Source organism: Armigeres subalbatus, chromosome 3 (assembly GCF_024139115.2).
Source record: "Armigeres subalbatus isolate Guangzhou_Male chromosome 3, GZ_Asu_2, whole genome shotgun sequence".
NCBI classification, from domain to species: domain Eukaryota; kingdom Metazoa; phylum Arthropoda; class Insecta; order Diptera; family Culicidae; genus Armigeres; species Armigeres subalbatus.
Genome location: NC_085141.1, coordinates 196376102 through 196396983, shown reverse-complemented (window position 1 = coordinate 196396983; position 20882 = coordinate 196376102). Strand labels below are relative to the sequence as shown.

The following is a 20882-nucleotide window of genomic DNA, read 5'->3' as shown; positions in this document are numbered from 1 at the left end:
TCCATTACGTACGAGATAAATCTTCATTAGACAAATCTTTTATAACATGCGGGGAATAGAAAAGCAATTTGAGCATTCTAAATAGGAGCCGCAAGTTATGTACCAACTTAAAATCAATAGCATGATTGCTAAAATGTCATGGCGAAATTTAATTAAAGGAGTTCCAACAGTATTTAACTGTAGCTGTCAAGTGTTGCCAGCCGGGTAGAAAATAACTATACTGTTGGTATATCACAAATGGTAGGGAAAAGCACATAAGCAATAAGAATTGTATATGCTAAACTTTTGGCAATACTAGAAGCAAATGACAAATTTGCGATGGTGATTTTTAATGGCGCTGGGTGCCCGGAAATGAAAATGGAATGATGTATAAAGTGCATTTTGGAGTATGTTGTTCTGGTGTTGGTTGAACCGCATGTTTGGATACATAAATGATTCAACCAATCGGTCATATTTCCATTGTTTGCCGTAGTGTGTGTACCCGATTGCTGCGAGACAAATGTGTGCGAGGCAAAGCATGCTATGATAGGCGGGGATTGTGCGTCGGCCATACCATAAACGATTCAGCGGAGACGATTCGTGTGTGCAACGAGCATCGTGTAGCTCCTCCCACCGTGCGAACGAAGTGATATACTTCTTTCTATTCTATTTTATTCGAGTTTCATAACTCGAGTGAATTGAATTCTCCGTTCGTGTTTCAGTTTTCAAGCATACAGCGGGGAGTGCTGCGTGAGATAAAATTATTGCTTTTAACGTATTTCGAATGATTCGTTTGTTTTGTAAACAAAATCGAGTGTCGCCTGCTAAAGTGCATTGCGGATGATGGCGCGGGGAGAATATAGCACATTTTTTGCATTCGTTCTATGAAAGCATCTATCACATTGCCGATTGCAACACATTTTTAAAATCGTTTTCCGCATGTAACGTACTCAACAGCAGTAATTCAACGAAGAATGGATCATCAATTTACAATACGGATTTAAATGAATTGGCCATTTGAAATTTAGTGATCAGTGATGAATAAGTCTGTGAAAATAATGCATGAAAAATATTATGAGTGTAGAATTTGGTCGAATCATGTAATAATCTTCGTGCGAAATTGATAATACGAAGGGCAGTGAAACCTAATCATCGAAATTTGTGAATATATTTGGAGAAATGAGTTACCTGAGGTTGGATTGAGTGTGTTTAAACTATTCTAAAAACGTGTAATAATAAGATATGGCTGAATCTAACGCTAAGCTATAACTGTTAGTCAATGGCAGAAATGTAACAAAGAAATATGCGGTATTGAATACAAAAATAGCTGACAAGACCTGTTTACGACTCCTACTTCAGTGTAAAAGTTTTTATTCGCATAAAAATGGTATTGGAGCACCAAGGAATGTTGCAGAATCTACAAACTCTCGGCTCCCAACCGGCACTGCAACTTTACGCAGCAGCAGCGGCGGCGCAATTGACACCTAGGAACCGTGTACCGCAATGGGCTCCATTTCTGCAGTTTGGAGTACCCGGCGTTTTCGGCGGACCGTTTCTAACAAGGCCTCGCTTTGGTCCGCCAGGTGCACCTCAGAGTTTAGCTGCCTTAAGTGGATTAAACAATATCAACAATAATACACATCAAAGCATATCACCACAACGAGCAATACAGGGTCCTCCTAGTGAAGACTCCAACGATGATAGAGGTAGGTGGCGTGATAAAAATCTATATGATTGAAGTGGTTATCTAAGGTTACTTATCATGGTTTTGGCAAGCTTCATTTCATTTTCAGATTTGTTTACATGTTTCTACTTAATCCCGCAGTTCACTGTTTGTCATAATGATAAATATTTGTCCAGTTTAGCCGGACATCTATCAAACCGATTGGAAATCCTAGAAATCGACATGGATATCAAACTGACTTGGAAAATATTTGTCATTATGACAAACAGTTTACTGATAGCTTCAAACGTTTTGAAATTTGCTCGCATAATACACAATCATACAAATAAATAAACACAGTCTGTGAAAGATGATCGATCATTATAAAACAAAAAAAATAAAATGTACCAACATACCCAAATAATTTCGTTGAAGTTGAAAAAAAAAATCAACTATAATTATAAATTTGATCATTCATAAATTTGGGTGTTATACGTTCACGTGTTTCTATGTGATAACCTTGCATTTTATGCTACCAGTTGTGCCAAGTCACAGAAAAAACTAAGATATTCTTAAAATTCTTTTCTTTGATATACATTTTTGAGAAACATACAATGCTTAAATTTAAAAACGTTTCGGAATACATCTTAAGCTTTGTAAATTCTGAGCCTCAGAGAATTTGTTTTGTCGGACTCACTCAAATATTTATATAGCATTTATTTTTTAATTCATTAATAATGATGTGTATATTTCATACCACTGCCACAATCAGTTAGCCAGGAACATTCAGTATTGATAAAATGTGTATATAAAACGCTCTTAAAGAACATAATTTTCTCTACAAGAGTGTTATAAAACAAGCATAAAACCAAAATGCTACTAGGGTATTGTTATCTTACTGCCAACCCAAAATTAAAATAAATCGAGAATCTACAGACAAAAGTTCTTCGAAGTAAAATGGATGGTAATGTTTTCAGATCTAATCGATTATGAAATTATTAGGACAGATTGACTCGAGTTTGGATTTTTTCATTAAGATCACATGGGACAATTATGCGTAGAACGGCAGATCTGGAAGCAGCATTCAACGTTTATCAAGCTTGTGTGTATGTATGTGCCTGTTTATGTATGTTTGAAAAAAAAACAATAACTTTTAGGCACTTATCCTAAGTTGCATTCGACGGGGGATCCGGTCCAATTTTCCTTCCGAAAATTTACCAAATCGCACTATGAGCTCAAAAGGTATGGCCAAAATACTCTTGTAATGTACAAGAAAGGCTCTAATTACCGCTAGATGGATGATTCCGGCTTCTTCAAACGGAAAAAATTGTAGCTATGTGTAAAAAGTGTTGGTTTTTGACAAATGCATTTTTTTTTACCCAGTTTATTTGTTTTAGAAGCCTACAGGGGAAAAATGCTTTCAATGCCATAATGAAAAAAAAATCTTGCATGTGAAGTAGCTGGTTGTCATGATAGCGCACTTCAAATGCACGGGACGATCTCAACCATAGCAATGGATGGAATTTTCAGCGGCCCACAACAGGGTACATTAAGTAGCCACTAGCAAATTCGCGCGACACAAATATATCACTTGAATTTGATAGGGTAAATCACTACTTGGGCCTATGGACCCCATTCCCGGCTCACTGCACAGAAAGCTAATGATTTATACTGTTTAGTAGCCGTAGGTTTATGATTGATCATTTTAAAAAAGTCTCCTATTTATCTCGCACAATACTCAATATTTTTCAACCATTTATTTCACTCCTAATCGATCCAATTATAGAAAATAAAAATGTAGATTTCAAACTTTTGCTCTTCGTTGCAACAACACTGAGCCGAAGTGATTCTTTCCACTTTTACAAAACGGTATCATCAAATAAACACCTACCTGAAAATCGTCACAGTGCTCGATACAACCATTGCTTGAAGCTGTTTATCACCACACAATAATGCTAAACTCACGCACTTTAATCTTTTGTAATTGTTCGTATCAGAGTCTATTATATAGAGTTGCGCAAAGAGGATCTTCTTACACTTATTCTGAATGATCTTCTTGTTATTCTGTTTGCAACTTTCATTTTTGTTCAACCCTTAAAGTGACTTCACGGGAGTGTTCACTGTTAAAGCTTTTTAATTTGATAACCAAGTCACCCACAGAGTGCAAACACGTGAGTTTCTTGTTGCTACTTTATTGGGGGGTGTATTGAAGTTTTTTGAAGCTGTTTCTAGAACAAATCTAATACATTTCAATTCATGCGTTTTAATTCGCCATAATAATCATTAGGCGATAACAATACTTCCGCCTTACCAACTAGCATTTGTTTACTTTGCTCGATAGGTAGACGGTTTGACAGTTCAATAGGTAGATTTGGCTTCACTCTTTGCGTAACTCTATATATAATAGACTCTGGTTCGTATCACTAGATTTTATATAAACATATTGGAATACATTTAAAAATGTATCCTCAAACCGAACAAAAATCACCTCGGCCCAAGAACTTCTAGCTGTATAGTGCTGCCAAAAGGCCATAAGTCTTATTTTAGTATGAAGATAATCCTTCATCGTTAATAGGAAAACTGTCTAATACGTTGAAGCTATCATGTTATTTATAATTCTCTCGATTTCAAAAGGTGGAAAAAAAATTGTTTTTAAGTGTTTGGAAGAAATTTGGATGAGTAAATATATCTTCTCAACCAAATAAAAATGATTATGAATAATACCATCTGGCATCTTGTTGTCGTGGAACGTGCATATTTTTGTTTACGTCGCATTTTCTACCGTCCCGAGAGAGAGAATGAGAGTAAGATGTTGAGAGATTGAGTAAAATATTGCGTATGCCGAGGAGATTTCGGGTATGCCGTATAAGCAATCGCCTATGACTGAAATGAGTGCTGCACCATTTTAATTTAAATCAAATAAAAGCTTTTTCAAGCTGTGTTTAGCAAGAATAACTATTTTTGAAGCAGAGGTGAACCCCATCGCAATATTACACGGCCCACAAAATTCAGAAAAGTTGCCCCTAGTCATAAATATCAATTAAATAATGCAGTCGTGCGCATGTTAGGCCGGGAATGGGGTGAGAAACCCTATATGTGATAATTACAAAAACACTCACCATCGCATTTAGGATACGAAAAAATAGAAACATATATTTTTTTATTTTAGTGTTTTTTATATTTTGCCTGCAGCAAGACCATTTGCGTGTGAAAACGTCGATATAGGCTCACATTTTGTGTACTGCTAGACTATCAGTTTGATATTACTTAGATTTGCCGTATCTGTCAAGTATAAAATGTTATGCAGGGTAGCCTACAACCGGAGAGATTGCCCTACTATTTTTACTCTTCTTCGTCAAGCGCGATGAGAGCGAAAGGAAAATATTTAAGAAGAACAGTGGAATGAAAAAATGTCGAAATAGCAACGTGATAAATATAAAAATAATATTGGCATCTTCTTCTTCTTATTGGCATTACATTAGTGTGTAAGCTTAGTGTTCATTAAGAAATTCCACAATTATTAACTGCGAGGTTTCTAAGTCAAGTTACCATTTTTGCATTCGTAAATCATGAGGCTAGCACGATGATACTTTTTTGGCCAGGGAAGCCGAGACAATTTCCAATCCGAAAATTGCCTAGACCGGCACCGGGAATCGGACCCTCAGCAAGGTCGTGCTTTGTAGCCGCGCGTCTTACTGCACGGCTAAGGAGCCTCATTTGTACTATAATCCCAGTAAACCACATTTCGTGTAACAAAAAGCAAATTTTGGGATTTTTCATACACTTTTTTCGTCAAACAATACATTGTATGGTAACTAGTAGACATAACCGATCAAAAACCTATAAATACAATAGTTTGAATTCTCGGGTACTTATTCAAAAGGACGTATGTGATTTTGTAAACAAAGATTCAAACGTCGATTGGTCCGATCTGATGGCACTCCCACGCAAACCAACACCTCCACCAGGTAGCCGAAGCCTCCCCCTATCTGTTTATGGTAATGGTTTGCGTGGGAGTGCCATCAGATCGGATAAATCGACGTTTGAATCTTTGTTTACAAAATTACATACGTCCTTTTGAATAAGTACCCGAGAATTGTATTTTTATTGTAAAATGATATAATATTTTATTTTTGAATTAGGCCAGTTTTTAACTGTCAACAATAAAATTTATGGAAAAATAATGCATATTGCAGAAACTAGCGCTAGGAGTCAAATATTTTATATTGTTAATATATAATTTAAACATTATTTTTGTATAAACCACATGGAAAAAAATATTTATTTTGTGGACAATTTTGTAATTTTTCCGTATTTTTCCGTGTTATATTTTGACTTCTTTATGGAAAATTCTTCTTTTATATTGCAATTTTTACTTTTAAAAGTGCAAATTTTTTTTTGAAGATTCTCAATTATTCATGGAAATTTTGCATTATTTGTGGAAATTTTATATTTATTTATTTACTATCAGACCCTACGAACTTCGTTTCGCCTAAAGTTGATTTATTCTCTGATTAATTCTCGAGTGATGAAGAAATTGATGTTTTATTTGTATGGGAGCCCCCCTTCCCAAAGGGGGAGGGTTCTCGAACTATTTTAAGAACCTTCCCCGGTCGGTGTTGAACTTAGTCAGTAGATTAAAAAAACACCTTAATAAAGATTTAAAAAAAAAAAAAACCTTCCCCGGCCCCAAAAATCTCTCCATACAAATGTTCACGCCGATCGGTTCAGTATGTTTCTGAGTTTATAAGGTTCAGACAGACAGAAATTAATTTTTATGAATATAGATTGCTCATACCCTGATTTCTTTATTGGCAATTTTTATGGAAAGTTTCTAATTCTTCATGGAAATTTTATTTTGCTGCCATATTCAAATTACCTCTTAGCTCTAATTAGATTTCGGTTCACAAAATAACAGTGTCACTGTATATGTACACACTGTATATTCTTTTTACGCGGAAAGATTTCAATAATTTCTTTATCTTTTTCATAATTTTTAAATATTTTTTTGCTTTGTTTTGTGGATTTTCAAGGGTCACCTCAATGTTTCAATAAATCTGAAAATCATAAAGTGTGTATACGCTGTATATGTAAACTGAGAATATCCTTTCTTAAATCCCAAAACAACATTTGATCGATTTTCCTGAGTGCGATGCTAAACACTTATGTTGTACTTGAATCGGCCAAGTCCTTCTGTTAGACCTATGTTATCCCAGCCAGCGTCCTATGTCACAGCCCTTGTGAACTTGCGGGCTAGATACCCACCCTGATCCTAGTAGGTAAAATAGCTTTGAATCAGCCAACTAAGAGCTACTGAAAAAGTGTTTAAGTAAAATTTATTGGAATAAGCTGCGTTACAACTTTGTAGAAGGTGTACGAGACGAGCCAGCCATAGGCTGAAAGTCTCGACAATAAAGACAAAAAAAAAACTTTGTAGAACATTACATGTCAGTATTCTGCGAAATTAAAAAAAATGCCTTCGGACCTTGGCACAGCTTGAGGTACCCCCCAGTTGTTTCAATTACCTGGAAGCTCGGATGTAAAAGTGGGAAATTGCTATTCACTTGGCTTTTATCAAAGCTAACCATTCAACTTGATTGAATTTTGAAAAATAATGTTGGGCTTCTGATATGAAGTGAGTTTACATCAACTTGTTTCGATATAATTATGTGATGCGATATGAATACAAAGTGAAATTTAAGATATTTCCATAGAAAGGGTAAAAACTGAAGATGCTTGATGTTTTTGATAAGTAAAACAGTCCTGAAACATTTAGTTTACTGATGCAAAAACACGATGCAGGAGGCCGGGTTCGATTCCCGCTTCAATTCAGAAAGTTTTTTCGACTGGGCAGTTTCATCGTGCTAGCAATGCAAAAATAACAACAAAACTCTGAAGCATCGCAGTTCATAATATAATGCCAAGGAAAAGTCCTTCCGGGACTCACATGGTTCTGGATCACTCACGCAGTCACGCCCCTGTTGTGAATGATAGTGAGCTTTTTTCGAAGGTGTTTTACTTTTAACAGCGGTGCGAGTCCCGGAGGGTTAAAAACTCTGCGAGGATTTTGAACTTTCTACTATTTCAAAGAAATATCTTTAAAATATCCGGAGTGAAATTTTGCAATTGAGGGGCTCAAACGGGTGTAAATGTCAAAAAGTTAGTTTTAAGAAAAATGGGTGCAAAGTTTTTCAGTATTTTTCTGTTTCATATATTTTGTGAATTTTTACATTTTTTTAAACAACGTTAAAACTATATCAATATATTGCCGCAAAGCTCTAGAATCAAAGCATTTATTGCTGTAGTCAACCTTTTGCTTATAACCCCCCTAAATTCTAATCAAAATTCTAGAAGTAAAAGGGACAATATCAGGAGTCAGTTTTAATGAAACTTGATTTTCTTTCCTCAAAAAAAAAAAAAAATGGAAGTTGTTGATAAAACTTTTGAGAATTGAGAACCATGGGATTTAAATTGAGACACAGAGATTATAATACTGCGATGTGCATCCAGACCTTCCATAGATCAGCAAAAGTGTACATTGCTATAAAGTAGGTTATGTTGAAGATGACTGGTTTCAAGACAAGACCCGGTTTTGGGCTAGACAGGTTTTTTTTGCCTAGAAAAGTCAATTTTGTATGTATATCGATTGTTTATTGTTTTCCATAATAAACTGAATTATAAAGAATTCTGGCACTGAAGCTATACAATAATGGTTTTCAATGGTTTACAAACCGCAGCGCTGTTGGTTGAACATGCCTGCCTGTCATTCAAGTGTGCTGGGCTGAATCTCAGTCGGTGCCGTTGGTATTTTATAAGTCGAAAAAGATGGATCTCCAACCTCCTCCCTTGCTTTCTCTTAAATGAAGCGTGAGAACATGATAGACACTCTCCCTCTATGCCCTTACGTAATTAGTGTACGGCCTATGAACTTTGGAGGCAATTAATTGCATATTATTCGGCAACTCGGCCGTACGAAAACCATATTTTTGTTAAATATCTTGGCTGTGCATATGCACAGCACATGTTTCGAAATGAACAAATTGATATGAAATTTGCGAAAAAGAATCCACGAGTCTTGGAGGGACTGGAACACTCAACCTCCTACTCTCTAGATAGGCATATCGCACTCTATACAAATCCACCCAGCCCGTTGTTGGGGGCATAGAGTGCGATCCTCTCGTTTAATAAACAATGTGCACTCGCTTGACTGTGGATATTGTAACTGCCGGTGACGTCCACACGTCTATGCAGTGGACGTCCACACGTCCCAAACTAGCTCACCTTTTGGGGAATTGGTACTCAGGGTCGGCTTACCACCTGCTCAAGGGACACACCGACCCATGCATGCACCAAGAACCTTTCAATGATCAGGAAAAAAGGAATGAGATGTACATTTTTTTACTTGAATCCGGTGTCGACACTCCGTACCTCCAAGCGTTTTGCCTCCTCGCACTACGGTTCTTTCGGCCAAACGAACTTGCGCCTCGTGGTTTCCGGGGTGTCGAAGCAATGGCGGCCGTCCCCGTGCAGAAACCGGTTTAACTGTTCGAAGGCTACTTTTCTCCGATCAAATGGCTCCGCTTCCCAGTACGAACTATCTAATCTGGAACCCAGCGGACCGTGCTCCGTATCGGGAGTTCAAGAGAACGGCCAGTCACAGCTTACAGCTTTCCCAGGGTTCGCATCTAACAATTCGTCGATATACGTGGCACCCGGGATTTCGGGTCGGATAGGTAGGGTAGCGCACACCTGGATCTCACGGCAAAACTACCGGCAGCTTTCGTGCGTCTCGCACTTGGGTTCAAGGCCACCACTTCCTCGGCCAAATTTTAGAAAAACGTGTCGACTTCTGGAATAAACTTTCTGGGGAACTTGCTCACTACCGAAAAAAGGTCTTCCTTCTTCGGTGTCTTTTCCACGACTCCTCGTCCAGTCCAATTTTTCCAACTCTTCTCCTCCTCTCTTTTCTCCTACGTTTCTTGCTTCACCAGACGGGGTGCCATCGCCGTGTTCGAGGTCGAGATGTGAGCCATATATCGTATACGATGAATTTTAGTATTTACACGATTAAGGTAGAATAGGCATTATAAGTATTTCACTTAATACCTATTCTACCTTTGGGGTACTTCATGCAATAGTTTCACAATGCTTTTTGTATTGTTAATTTGATTAGTATATTTTTGTCCAAGCAAGTGCGTCGACCATTGTTACCTTGTACGGTAACAATATACAACAGTAAAGCACATGTGAAGATTGGACAAATCAAGCATCCGAAAGATATTCGAGTTGCAAAAAAGAGCTAACCGCGGTGGAGGTTGGTACTCGGATTCTGATGGCTTTTCCGCAAACGTGACCTTTAAGTGGTCTTGTTGTGTAGGGGTTATCACGCCTATCTAGAGAGTAGGAGGTTGAGGGTTCGAGTCCCTCCAAGACACGTGGATTCTTTTTCGCAAATTTCATATCAATTTGTCCATTTTGAAACATGTGCTGTGCATATGCACAGCCAAGATACAGTCACTTTCAAAATATGCCGATTAGATGAATATATTCGAAAATTCCAAAGGAAATTTAATTGTTGGCTCGGTTGTTTTTAATGCATTTCAATATTCATCCCTTCCTTCAATGTATGCGTACATAAAATGACTGAAATTTTATCTCCAAAGTTCATTTATTTGAAAATAATCTCAAAATACGCCTATTAGATGTGACAAAATTGAGCGTACAGTATTTTTTTTCTATAAAATTTCTTATTATAAACACGATTAATGTATTTTAATATCGTTTTTTCATGATTATATTTATAATAATAAACATCCGCTACTTAAACATTCAATGTTTTGAAATTAAACCATGTTTTAATCAAAATGGCGAACAAGTAAGATGCATAAACAATGCTATTTAACAATTCAATGCTGCTGGGCAAAATAGATGCTTTAAGATATGTATTTCACCGGCATTGTGTCTTATATATGATAGATAATCTAAATCGAGCGAGACATACCTTAAATTTGGGAAAATTCAGTCGGTAAATGATGAAAACAGGCGCCTCATTGCGCATCTCATTTGGACAGCCCTTTCGTATGACAGTTTGCATGGTTTGCTCGTTTCGTGTCGAGGTGCGCTATGCCACCCAAGATGTAAACATACAGAGAAAAGGACAAATGTTGGGAATGGCATATTTCAAATTAAGTATAACTTTATTTAAAAGTCGATGTATAGGTACCTTATAAGCTCAGGACACTCATTAATAATACTACATATTAATAAAACAGCAACACACGGATACATTATAAGATGTCATTTTATATTTGAAGACTCAGTCACCGTAGGAACAAATTTGGTTGAATCATTTAAATTCACCAAGATATCATTAAATAAGCTGCCGAACTCTTAAAAAAGTTTATTTTTACTCGACACATGGAAATCATCCAATTGTATTCCTTATGGTAACAGATCGTGGAATTTAATCCAAATTTAATTAATTATTTTAACCTATTTTAGTAACTGAATAAAATTTATTCAATAAGTGCAAATAATAGATGAATATCTAGGTTTTCTGAATGTCACTTCGATCTGTCAAAATAGTGTACTCCGCAGCCATGCCGGCGTGTAATATATGCCGATGTGTTTGATGTGCGGCGTACACCATTTTGATAGATCGAAGTGACATTTAGAAAACTCAACATCCATCTATTAGTTGTACTCACTGAATGAATTTTATTTAATTGTTGAAAATGTGAAAAATAAAAGAGCAGAGTTTTTGCTAACTATGTAGGGCAACTCTGCTGGTGCTAGATTGATTGTGAAATTGTGAAAAATGAAAGAGCAGAGTTTTTGCTAACTATGTAGGGCAACTCTGCTGGTGCTAGATTGATTCGTTTCAGTTCCTTGTCCATTTCGACCTTTTGTCCCTTTCGACCTTTTGATCTTATTAATCTTTAGTTTCTTTCGACCTTTTGTCCCGTTCGACGTTTTGTCCTTTCGACCTTTTGTCCCTTTCGACGTTTTGTCCTTTTCGACCATTTGTCCCTTCGACCTTTTGTCTTTCGACGTTTTGTCTTTCGACCATTTGTCATTTCGACCTTTTGTCTTTCGACCTTTTGTCCCTAACCCTAATTTCAAAACATTGAATGGTTAAGTAGCGGATGTTTATTATTATAAATATAATCATGAAAAAAACAATATTAAAATACATTAATCGTGTTTATAATAAGAAATTTTATAGAAAAAAATCGCTGTACGCTCAATTTTGTAACATCTAATACGCGTATTTTGAGATTATTTCCAAATAAATAAACTTTAGAGAAAACATTTCAATAATTTTATGCAGGCATACATTGAAGGAGGAAGGGATTGATATTGAAATGCATTAAAAACAACCGAGCCGACCATTTAATTTCCTTTGAAATTTTCGAATGTAGTCAACTAATCAAGTACGCTCAATTTTGAGAGTGACTGTATTTAACAAAAAAAAACTTTGGACGATCAAACATATAAAATATAGCTTTGGCGTAAAATGAGTCTTTCCGCGCAAATCTGTATTGTGGATCATAGTACATTGTCACCTCCGACGATGGTACTAATTTGTGAGGTAGAAGCTTATTTCTATTACGCGAGAAGAAACTTAAGAAAAAATAACATACAAAATTTTCAGATGACGTTTCAACAAATTTCAATAGCTCAAATCTGTTCCAATTTTTTAGTGGAATGTCTTCACTTGTCATAAGACGAGTTTGTACAATCCCATTGAATTCCACCACTTAATTGTATCTTGACAGATACGTATTTCGACCTCAACAGTAAGGCCGTCTTCAGTGTCTCGTACTTGTCGAGTCATGTACGAGATACTGAAGACGGCCTTACTGTTGAGGTCGAATTACGTATCTGTCAAGATACAATTAAGTGGTGGAATTCAATGGGACTGTACAAACTCGTCTTATGACAAGTGCCCAATTTTTTGTTAGAGCTGTATTAGATCTCGGCATTTTCAATTTATTCGACATCGGAGAAAAAAATCCTGGGACCCTTTTTTAACTTTGTTTAATTAGAGATTAAATCTTTTTACATTTTATCTTTTTGTTTGATTGGGCTCAAATTTTGCATAGAATCAAATTGTGGTGTAAAACGCTTGAGCGCAATGTCGTTTTTTTTCAATTCGCAAAAATCATTTTCATTGGCACCCCAATACAAATACAAAAAAAACACACAAAATCACACATGGACAACATCAGCTTACGGATTATGTTTATTTAATATTTCTACCTAAAAAAGTTATTAGAGTGTAATTATAGCTTTCTAGTTTTATGAGATATGTGAAAAGGTATAATTCCTAAAACAGATAATTTTCAAACATACCTATACCTACCTTTCTTTGTTGGGCAGACGAAAGCAAAAATGCTCTCAATCCAAATCCCTCTACAACGAATGGATCGCCATAAACGTGTCAGAAAACAAATTCATGCAGACAACATTTGCTTTGATAATGTTTTAATGTTTTGTTTCACTTTAATTGACCGAGTTAGTGTTATGCTGAATTTGTTTACCTTTCGCAAAAGTAAAATGAAAACTAAATTGCAATGTGTATCCCATCAAGGCAATCGAAATAATAAAAACGAACTGTTTTGTGGAATGAAAATGAAGGATAGTGACTGTGAAATTTGAATGTGTTTATTATATACTCAACTGATGAAGAAAATCCTCAAAAAACTCCGAAATTTCGAATTATCATAATATGCCGTTTGTCGCTTCTGTGTCTAAAATTGAATAAATTTGCATAACGGGTAGCTCTGTATGCATCGGTTTCGTAAGCATAGCGCATGAGAGGCAATAAAATATATGAAAAAACGAGAGATTTCGATGAGTTTAATTTAATTGGTATCGAATGATATTTATTCAATAATAATAATATCACCAGGACGTTGGATTGGGTGCACCTTTATGTACAACGATCGCCGCTGATTGAGTTTTTTTACATTATTGAATGATTGATGTTAATACGTTTGATACTCGTTAATTGCTGTTCGCTTCTCCTAAATAATGATGTGACAATAATTAGAGCCATGATAAGAGGAAATTAGTTGACTCTTTTAGGATAGAGCTGTTCCGTATTTCCAGTAGGCAATTAAATATATTTGGAAAATGAGATTTGTGATTCTCGAGTCGAGTCGAGTACGAGGCACTGAATACGGCTTTACTGGAATAGTACAAACTCGTCTTAGAGAGACGAGAGAGATTCTCAATGTTCAATAACATGTCTTGTCTCAATACAGTTATGACTCTCCGTGCCTTTCCTAGATGTAATATGCTCGTTGAAACACAAATTAAAATAGAAGACCCGGGGAGTTGGCCCGAGCAAGAAGTAAGAATGGACCAATACCTCTTTGCAAACCTTAAATAGGCAAGATTATTGTCAATACCATAACCACTCTTACATGAAATTAGTTTGTTATCTATACTACTTTAGTTATGCTTATTGTAAGTAGAGACATTTTTCTCATCTGAAGTTGGAGCATCGTTGGACACATATTGTTCATGAAATGAAAGTGATCAAATATCCCCACGTAACCAATAAGCGCTATAATTCGCCAAATAACCCAATAGGGTCAATATACGACTATTCAAAAACTTCTTCTTCTTCAATGGGTCTACATTCCATCTGGAACTTGGCCTGCTTTTCAACTTAGTATTCTATTAGCATTTCCTCAGTTATTAATTGAAAGCTTTTCTATGCCCGCCATTGCATGAGTATTAGACCTCTTCATGTTTTCAAAAAATATCAAAAATTCAACCGGTAAGCACTGAATCACAATTCTCATGCTAAAATAAACCTTCTGTCAAATTTTTAGCTGATTCGGATAAAATTTCGAGGTGGCTCAAGTAGATTTAGTGTTTTTAGGCTATTTTCAATTTAGAAAAAAATCTAACAAGAGATGTAAACGCCGAAAACTATCGCAACAACCTCTATACGGAAGCTTTTTATATGCTCTACAAGTCTTGTGAACATTGCGATTCGTTCCGTTCACGTTTTGAACATGTAAAAGTGATTTTGCATAAATGCATAAGTGCATAAAAACACTGTTTCCCATAGAAGTCGTTGTTCTACAAAATTCTTGAATTTATGACAAATCATGACTAATTTATTATATTATTATTCCTCTTTTTTCCCTGGATATTTGAGTAACATAATTGCCAATGTACGATTTACGGTCAAATTCTTAAAAAGTAGAAGCTGAACATTTGTCATAAATTTACACGTTAGGACTTCTTATCTGAATCAGCTGAAAATTTGACAGAAGGCTTATTTTAGCATATGAATTGTGATTCCGTGCTTACCGGTTGAATTTTTGATACTTTTTGAAAACATGAACAGGTCTAATGAGTATGTATCTTGTGTGTCAAGTACAATGAATACACTATGCCCAGCCGAAAACATCCTAGATCGAACCGAGAATCTAACTCACCATCTCCAGATTGGCAATCCTACGCCTTTGCTCGCAAGGCTTCTGGAGACCCCATTCAAAAACTTATAAGCATTAAAGTAGCACTATATGACCGTTTTTTCCGAATTATAGTGCTTATTAATGGAATACATAATCCACAGACCACACAATTATAACAATTCGATTGTTTCATAATGAAAAACATTGTCGAATGTTCATTTACAATACATACACTCAATCGGTTTTTACGGCCGCGTAAATCCTAAAATTCAAGTAAAAAACGAAAATCGTTTTTTGCGGTTTCCAATTATCCGCTGGTCATTTAAAAAACCGCATAGTTCTCAACATTCACGTAAATGTCTAAATCCGCGAACGACCCCAGTGTATTTCTTTCGAATAGTTTTTACAACATATTTTCAATCTACATCGTATCATTTCGGCAGGCTTATTGACCCTTCCGCAAGATATGAATTTTTAGGACGGCGTCTTTCAAAGTCAGTTTGTTTTTATTTTCAACTTTATATGGTGTCGGTCACACGGAATCGTAAAGGATCGAAATTATTTATTCCACCCAACTAATGGAAGGTTGCAATGGAAGCCAGCTTTGTATTGTTGGAGTCAGTGTTGATTAAAGTTCCATTCCTTCATTCATACTCATAGATGCAAATGAACATGTTGCCGCCGGATAGACGTTTCCATATTTTTGCTCGATTCATGTACCAAGAACTGTATAATAATAAAGATTACAATTACAAAATTTCCTGTATTATGTGAGTAATAAGTTGATTGCGATGTTCAAATTACTATTGAAACAGTATCAGAAAAGCATAAATGTAATTCTCTTAACACTGAAACTATGAATTGTATACGAAAAGTGCTTTCCAATGATAAATGGATTATTTTCCAACTGCGATAAACGATGGCTGTAAAAATACAATTGAACCTATCGGCTTGGTACTATACGGTGATTTTTTTCTCGTTAAAGCATCAATTGAGCTGCACTAAAAAATGAAGCAATCATCACTGTATTCCTTATTCCAAGCGTGGTCGTCGTCTTGTAGGAGACTCTTATTGCAATGGATAAAAAATTACAGCGTTAATATAATGAGCCCGTGGATAATTGGAAATTGATCAAGAAGTAACGATGCATACATCGTGTTTTCTACGCTATCCTTCATTGTTGAGCTATTTACGCTGTCTACCAATATTATGTTGTGTCGCTAAAATGAAAAGAAATGGTACAATATATGAAGTGTGAAAGTGCGATGGGGTCATGTAACTAGAAGAATTTCGTTTAACAATTTCATGGATTATGGTGATCGTATTGATTTTGGTCATGGTTCCTATTTTTGAAGCATTTCGAAGAGAACTATAGGTTTGCTATTGTTTCGAAGCTTTCGATTTGAGCAGATTTCCTTAGCATACAATGCATGTCTGTTGCTGTTTCGGTGTGTCTGGCCTTTCGATTTATATTTTGAACATGGTGCGCAAAATCCCAACATGATGGAGTTCATAAAAAAAGAGTGTATTGAAGCTTCGTCGTATCGTGGTGTTGCAATTTGGAAATGACCCGCGTTCATTTTGGATTATTATTTCTATAAAATAATTTAATTTTTTAAAACATATGTTTAAGCTTTAGTAATAGAGCGTTTATTTTTTTATTTGTAAACATCACTACAGTGGCGTAGCCACGGGGGAGGTTTGGACATAGCCCCCCCCAGAGACAAAAGTTTCAGAAGAATTTTTTTTTTCGAAAAAAAAATGTTCGGAACCCCCCACCCCCCAGACCAATTTTCTGGCAGTGGCGTGCATCACTATCTTACAGTTGTTTGCTCCTATTAATAAATTGCATTGAAGACTTTGGCGATACATCAAATATCATCAAAGCTTCTTTCCAGTTTAAAAACTACACAATGTTCAATTCCATTCCAATGACCTACCTACCTTGCAATGCAACTGAATGGTTAGATGATTGTTACATATCAGAAACAAAAGGGGCCGTACACTTATTACGTAAGCATTTTTTTCTAAGTTTTTCAACCCCCCTCCTCCCATGTAAGATTTTTCCCATACAAATCATTTTTTATTCATATGGAACGTAAGAAAATGCCCCCCCCTATCCTCATAAGTGCTTACGTTATTAGTGTACGACACCAAATGGGTTAGTTGCACAAACAGTAGCACTTTACTTCCTTGTTGTTGCTACAATGTTTCTGATGTGTTGCAAAACACCTTGTGCTCAGCTGAGTCGCATTTTATTTTTTGATACAAAGCAAATTTCGTTTCCGTCTGCATGTTGCGGAAACAGAGCATACGTTCTTAAGCAGATTTAAATTAGATTTCGATAGTTTTAATATCATTCGGAAGCAAGTGCGCATGTGTGTGCAGTAGGTAAGGGCATATCGTCCTGCCAACATGGGGGATATCTGACCAATAAAATATATTTACGAAAAGGCAACATTTTTATAGATGGAAGCAATTTTATATCATATTAACCACTGAGGCAAACTATTTGGATGCCCAACTGAGTGCTAGAAGATAGATAGGGTACATATTGATTACTAAATCCATCTTTTGGAGCATTCCTTTTAAATTCTTCTTCTTCTTATTGGCATTACGTCCCCATACTGGGACACAGCCGCCTCGCAGCTTAGTGTTCATTAAGCACTTCCACAGTTATTAACTGCGAGGTTTCTAAGCCATGTTACCATTTTTGCATTCGTATATCATGAGGCTAGCACGATGATACTTTTATGCCCAGGGAAGTCGAGACAATTTCCAATCCGAAAATTGCCTAGACCGGCACCGGGAATCGAACCCAGCCACTCTCAGCATGGTCTTGCTTTGTAGCCGCGCATTTTACCGCACGGCTAAGGAGGGCCCCTTTTTCCTTTTAAATTATATTATATTAATGGAACAGTTATGTGCGCAAGCTTGCCCGCTTTACTCTATGCCATTCATTCCGCACAGCAGTCAAAGAAAAACTATGACAGCTTCAAAACTATGAATATAAAACGGTACAAAGCAGCCCAGCTGAAATAGAATTATTAGAAAGTAATGACAGCTGCAGTAGCAGGCTTAACAATGCCGACTGTAATGTGTTGTCGACTACTTTCTACCCCATAATTAATGTTTTCTTATAATAATTTCACAGCGTATGATTTTTTTGATAAAATTCATGTTACTATTACGCGCCTAATTTGGAGATTAAGACTTATGAATCGGTAAATGGAATTTGGTAAATTCATAGTTTTTTTTCGAGACCAGTCTTGCGAGCAAAGGCGTAGGATAGCCAATCCAGAGATGGCGAGTTCGATTCTCGGTCTGGTTTAGGATGTTTTCGGGTGGGAAATATTTTCGACTCCCTGGGCATAGTGTATCCATTGTACTAGCCATACAATGGATACACAATTTTTCGTTCGGAATGACAATGGCAATGGGTCGAATGGGGCTGAGAATGGGCCACTGTTTCATATACATATTTAGAATGCTTGTAGAATAGTTCGAATGTATCTGAGGGCAAGAAGACTAGAATAGAAGAGACCTTTTTGCTCTACGACTGCCGGTGAGAGCGATGACCCATTCTCACCCCCAGACTCATTGTCACCCCCGATGGCGGTGCCCGTGTCCTTTGTTTAGTGCATGCTTTTCTACTCTATTGCTATTGGGAAGAAATGAAGCCATCGTTTTCTGTAGAGGTGTTTCTTAAACTTGATATGAAGCCACTTCAGCGGTTGAGAATGAGTCAACGCTCAGTTTGAAGCTTGAAGGTCGACAGCTTGAAGGTCGTATAACAAAACCGTTCGAAACGATCTATTACAATCTAGTTTTATTGCCCTCAGATGCATTAAATCTATTCTACAAACATTCTACGTATTTGAAACAGTGACCGTTCTCACCCCCATTTGACCCATTGTCACCCCCGACGACGGTACCGCTATTTATACCCTTCTAGAAATGGCGTACATCGACTCTCAATCAGTTTCGACTTCAGAAAAAAGTGGAATAATATTGATTTTGACCATGTATCCATATTTTTGACCATCAATCGGTGAGATCCGACGACGAGAAAGAAGTGTTCTATGCACAGCTGGAGCAGACATACGATGGATGCCCACAGCGGGACGTCAAAATCGTCATCGGTGACATGAACGCACAGGGAGGAAATGTATAGACCGGTCATCGGACCACATGGTCTGCACACCGTATCGAATGACAACGGCCAACGATGCTGAACCACGAGTTGCATCCAAGAACCATCCATCGTTCACACCGCGAAAATCGGACGACTGCGGTGGGCCGGGCACGTAACCAGAATGTCGGACAGTAACCCGGTGAAAATGGCTCTCTACAACGATCCGACGGGCACAAGAAGGCGAGGTGCGCAGCGGGCAAGGTGGATCGATCAGGTGGAAGATGACTTGCGGACCCTCCGTAGACTGCGTGGTTGGCGACGTGTAGCCATGGACCGAGCCGAATGGAGAAGACTCTTATATACCGCACAGGCCACTTCGGCCTTAGTCTGAATAAATAAATAAATACATATTTTTGATTCTTCTTATTAGGTCCGAATTCGTTTTTGTACATATATCAGATTTCTTTGTGTTTGGTATTTGGCAGAACACTTATCAGTCAAAGTATTCAGAAGATCCATCAAATTAGTGTTCGCTTCTTTCCTTATTGAAGAGCGCTCTGGAGTTTGGAAATTTACCTAGTCAGCTTCGAAACCAGCCTAAGGTTGACTTTTATAACTAACTCCATTGACTCTAACTAAAACTAGAACGCCGTTGAATAGTACTGTTTGAAGGCTAGTACACTGCTGAAAAGTACTGTGCAAATAGATATGATGCGGAATGATCACGGAATGATTCCGCATTGATATTCCGTGAGCAGTACGGAGCTGAAAAGTAGAGAAAATTTCATAACGGTAATAACGCCTGCTGGGTAAAGTGAATGGAGCTGTCGCTTTTCCTTACGGAAAAATATTTTTATCTTATGGATCCTGTACACCTCCGGTGGTGCAAAGGGCCGACTTTAAAGATCTCCATCTTGAGCGTTGCCCGGCTATCGCTTTAACATGTTGCCAGGTTAGATTTCGGTCGACTTCTTTTATTTTCTTAATGAGGCTTCGCCGCCATGAGCCTCTGGGTCTGCCTCTGCTGCGATGTCACGCTGGGTTCCAGTCTAATGCTTGTTTACAGATTTCGTTTCCGCCCCTACGTAGAGTGTGGCCGACCCAGCCCCACTTCCGATCCCGAATTTCTGTTGCTATCGGCCTCTGGTGACAACGACGATGGAGTTCGTTGTTTGAGATCCACTTGTGAGGCCACCAGGCCCGAATTATATACCGCAGGCATCTGTTAATGAACACCTGCAGCCGTTGAGTGTTCTCCACTGATACACATCATGTTTCGCTAGCGTATAACAGCACAGATTTTACGTTAGAGTTGAAAATTCGTATTTTGGTGCGTTCACTTATCTGCCTGTTTTTCCAGATATTTCTTAAACTCGCAAAGGCAGCCCTTGCTTTCTTGATCCGTGCGCCTATGTCGATCTTGGTACCGCCATCTGACGCCATTTGGCTACCAGGATATTGGAAGCTTTCAACATTCTCCACTGGTTGCCCGGCTACTGTGAAACTGGAAGGAGTCACCGTGTGTACATCCAACGATTTGGTTTTGTTGACGTTGATGACTAAACCTGCCGAGGAGGAGCGCTCGGCAAGGTCGTTGAGCTTACTCTGCATATCAGAGCGCCGTTGCGCGAGGAGTGCAACGTCATCAGCCAATTCGAAGTCGTTT

General features: G+C 37.4%; 1 protein-coding gene across 1 annotated transcript in view; it reads left to right on the top strand.

Moving 5' to 3' along the window:
* Window positions 1–666: 666 nt before the first annotated feature.
* Window positions 667–20882, top strand: part of LOC134224749 (homeobox protein unc-4-like) — a 130181-nt gene continuing 109965 nt past the window's right edge. The window contains exon 1 of the mRNA XM_062704304.1: window positions 667–1685. Within this exon, the coding sequence (XP_062560288.1) occupies window positions 1364–1685 (322 nt within the window). The 5' untranslated portion in view covers window positions 667–1363. The remainder of the gene's footprint in view (window positions 1686–20882) is intronic.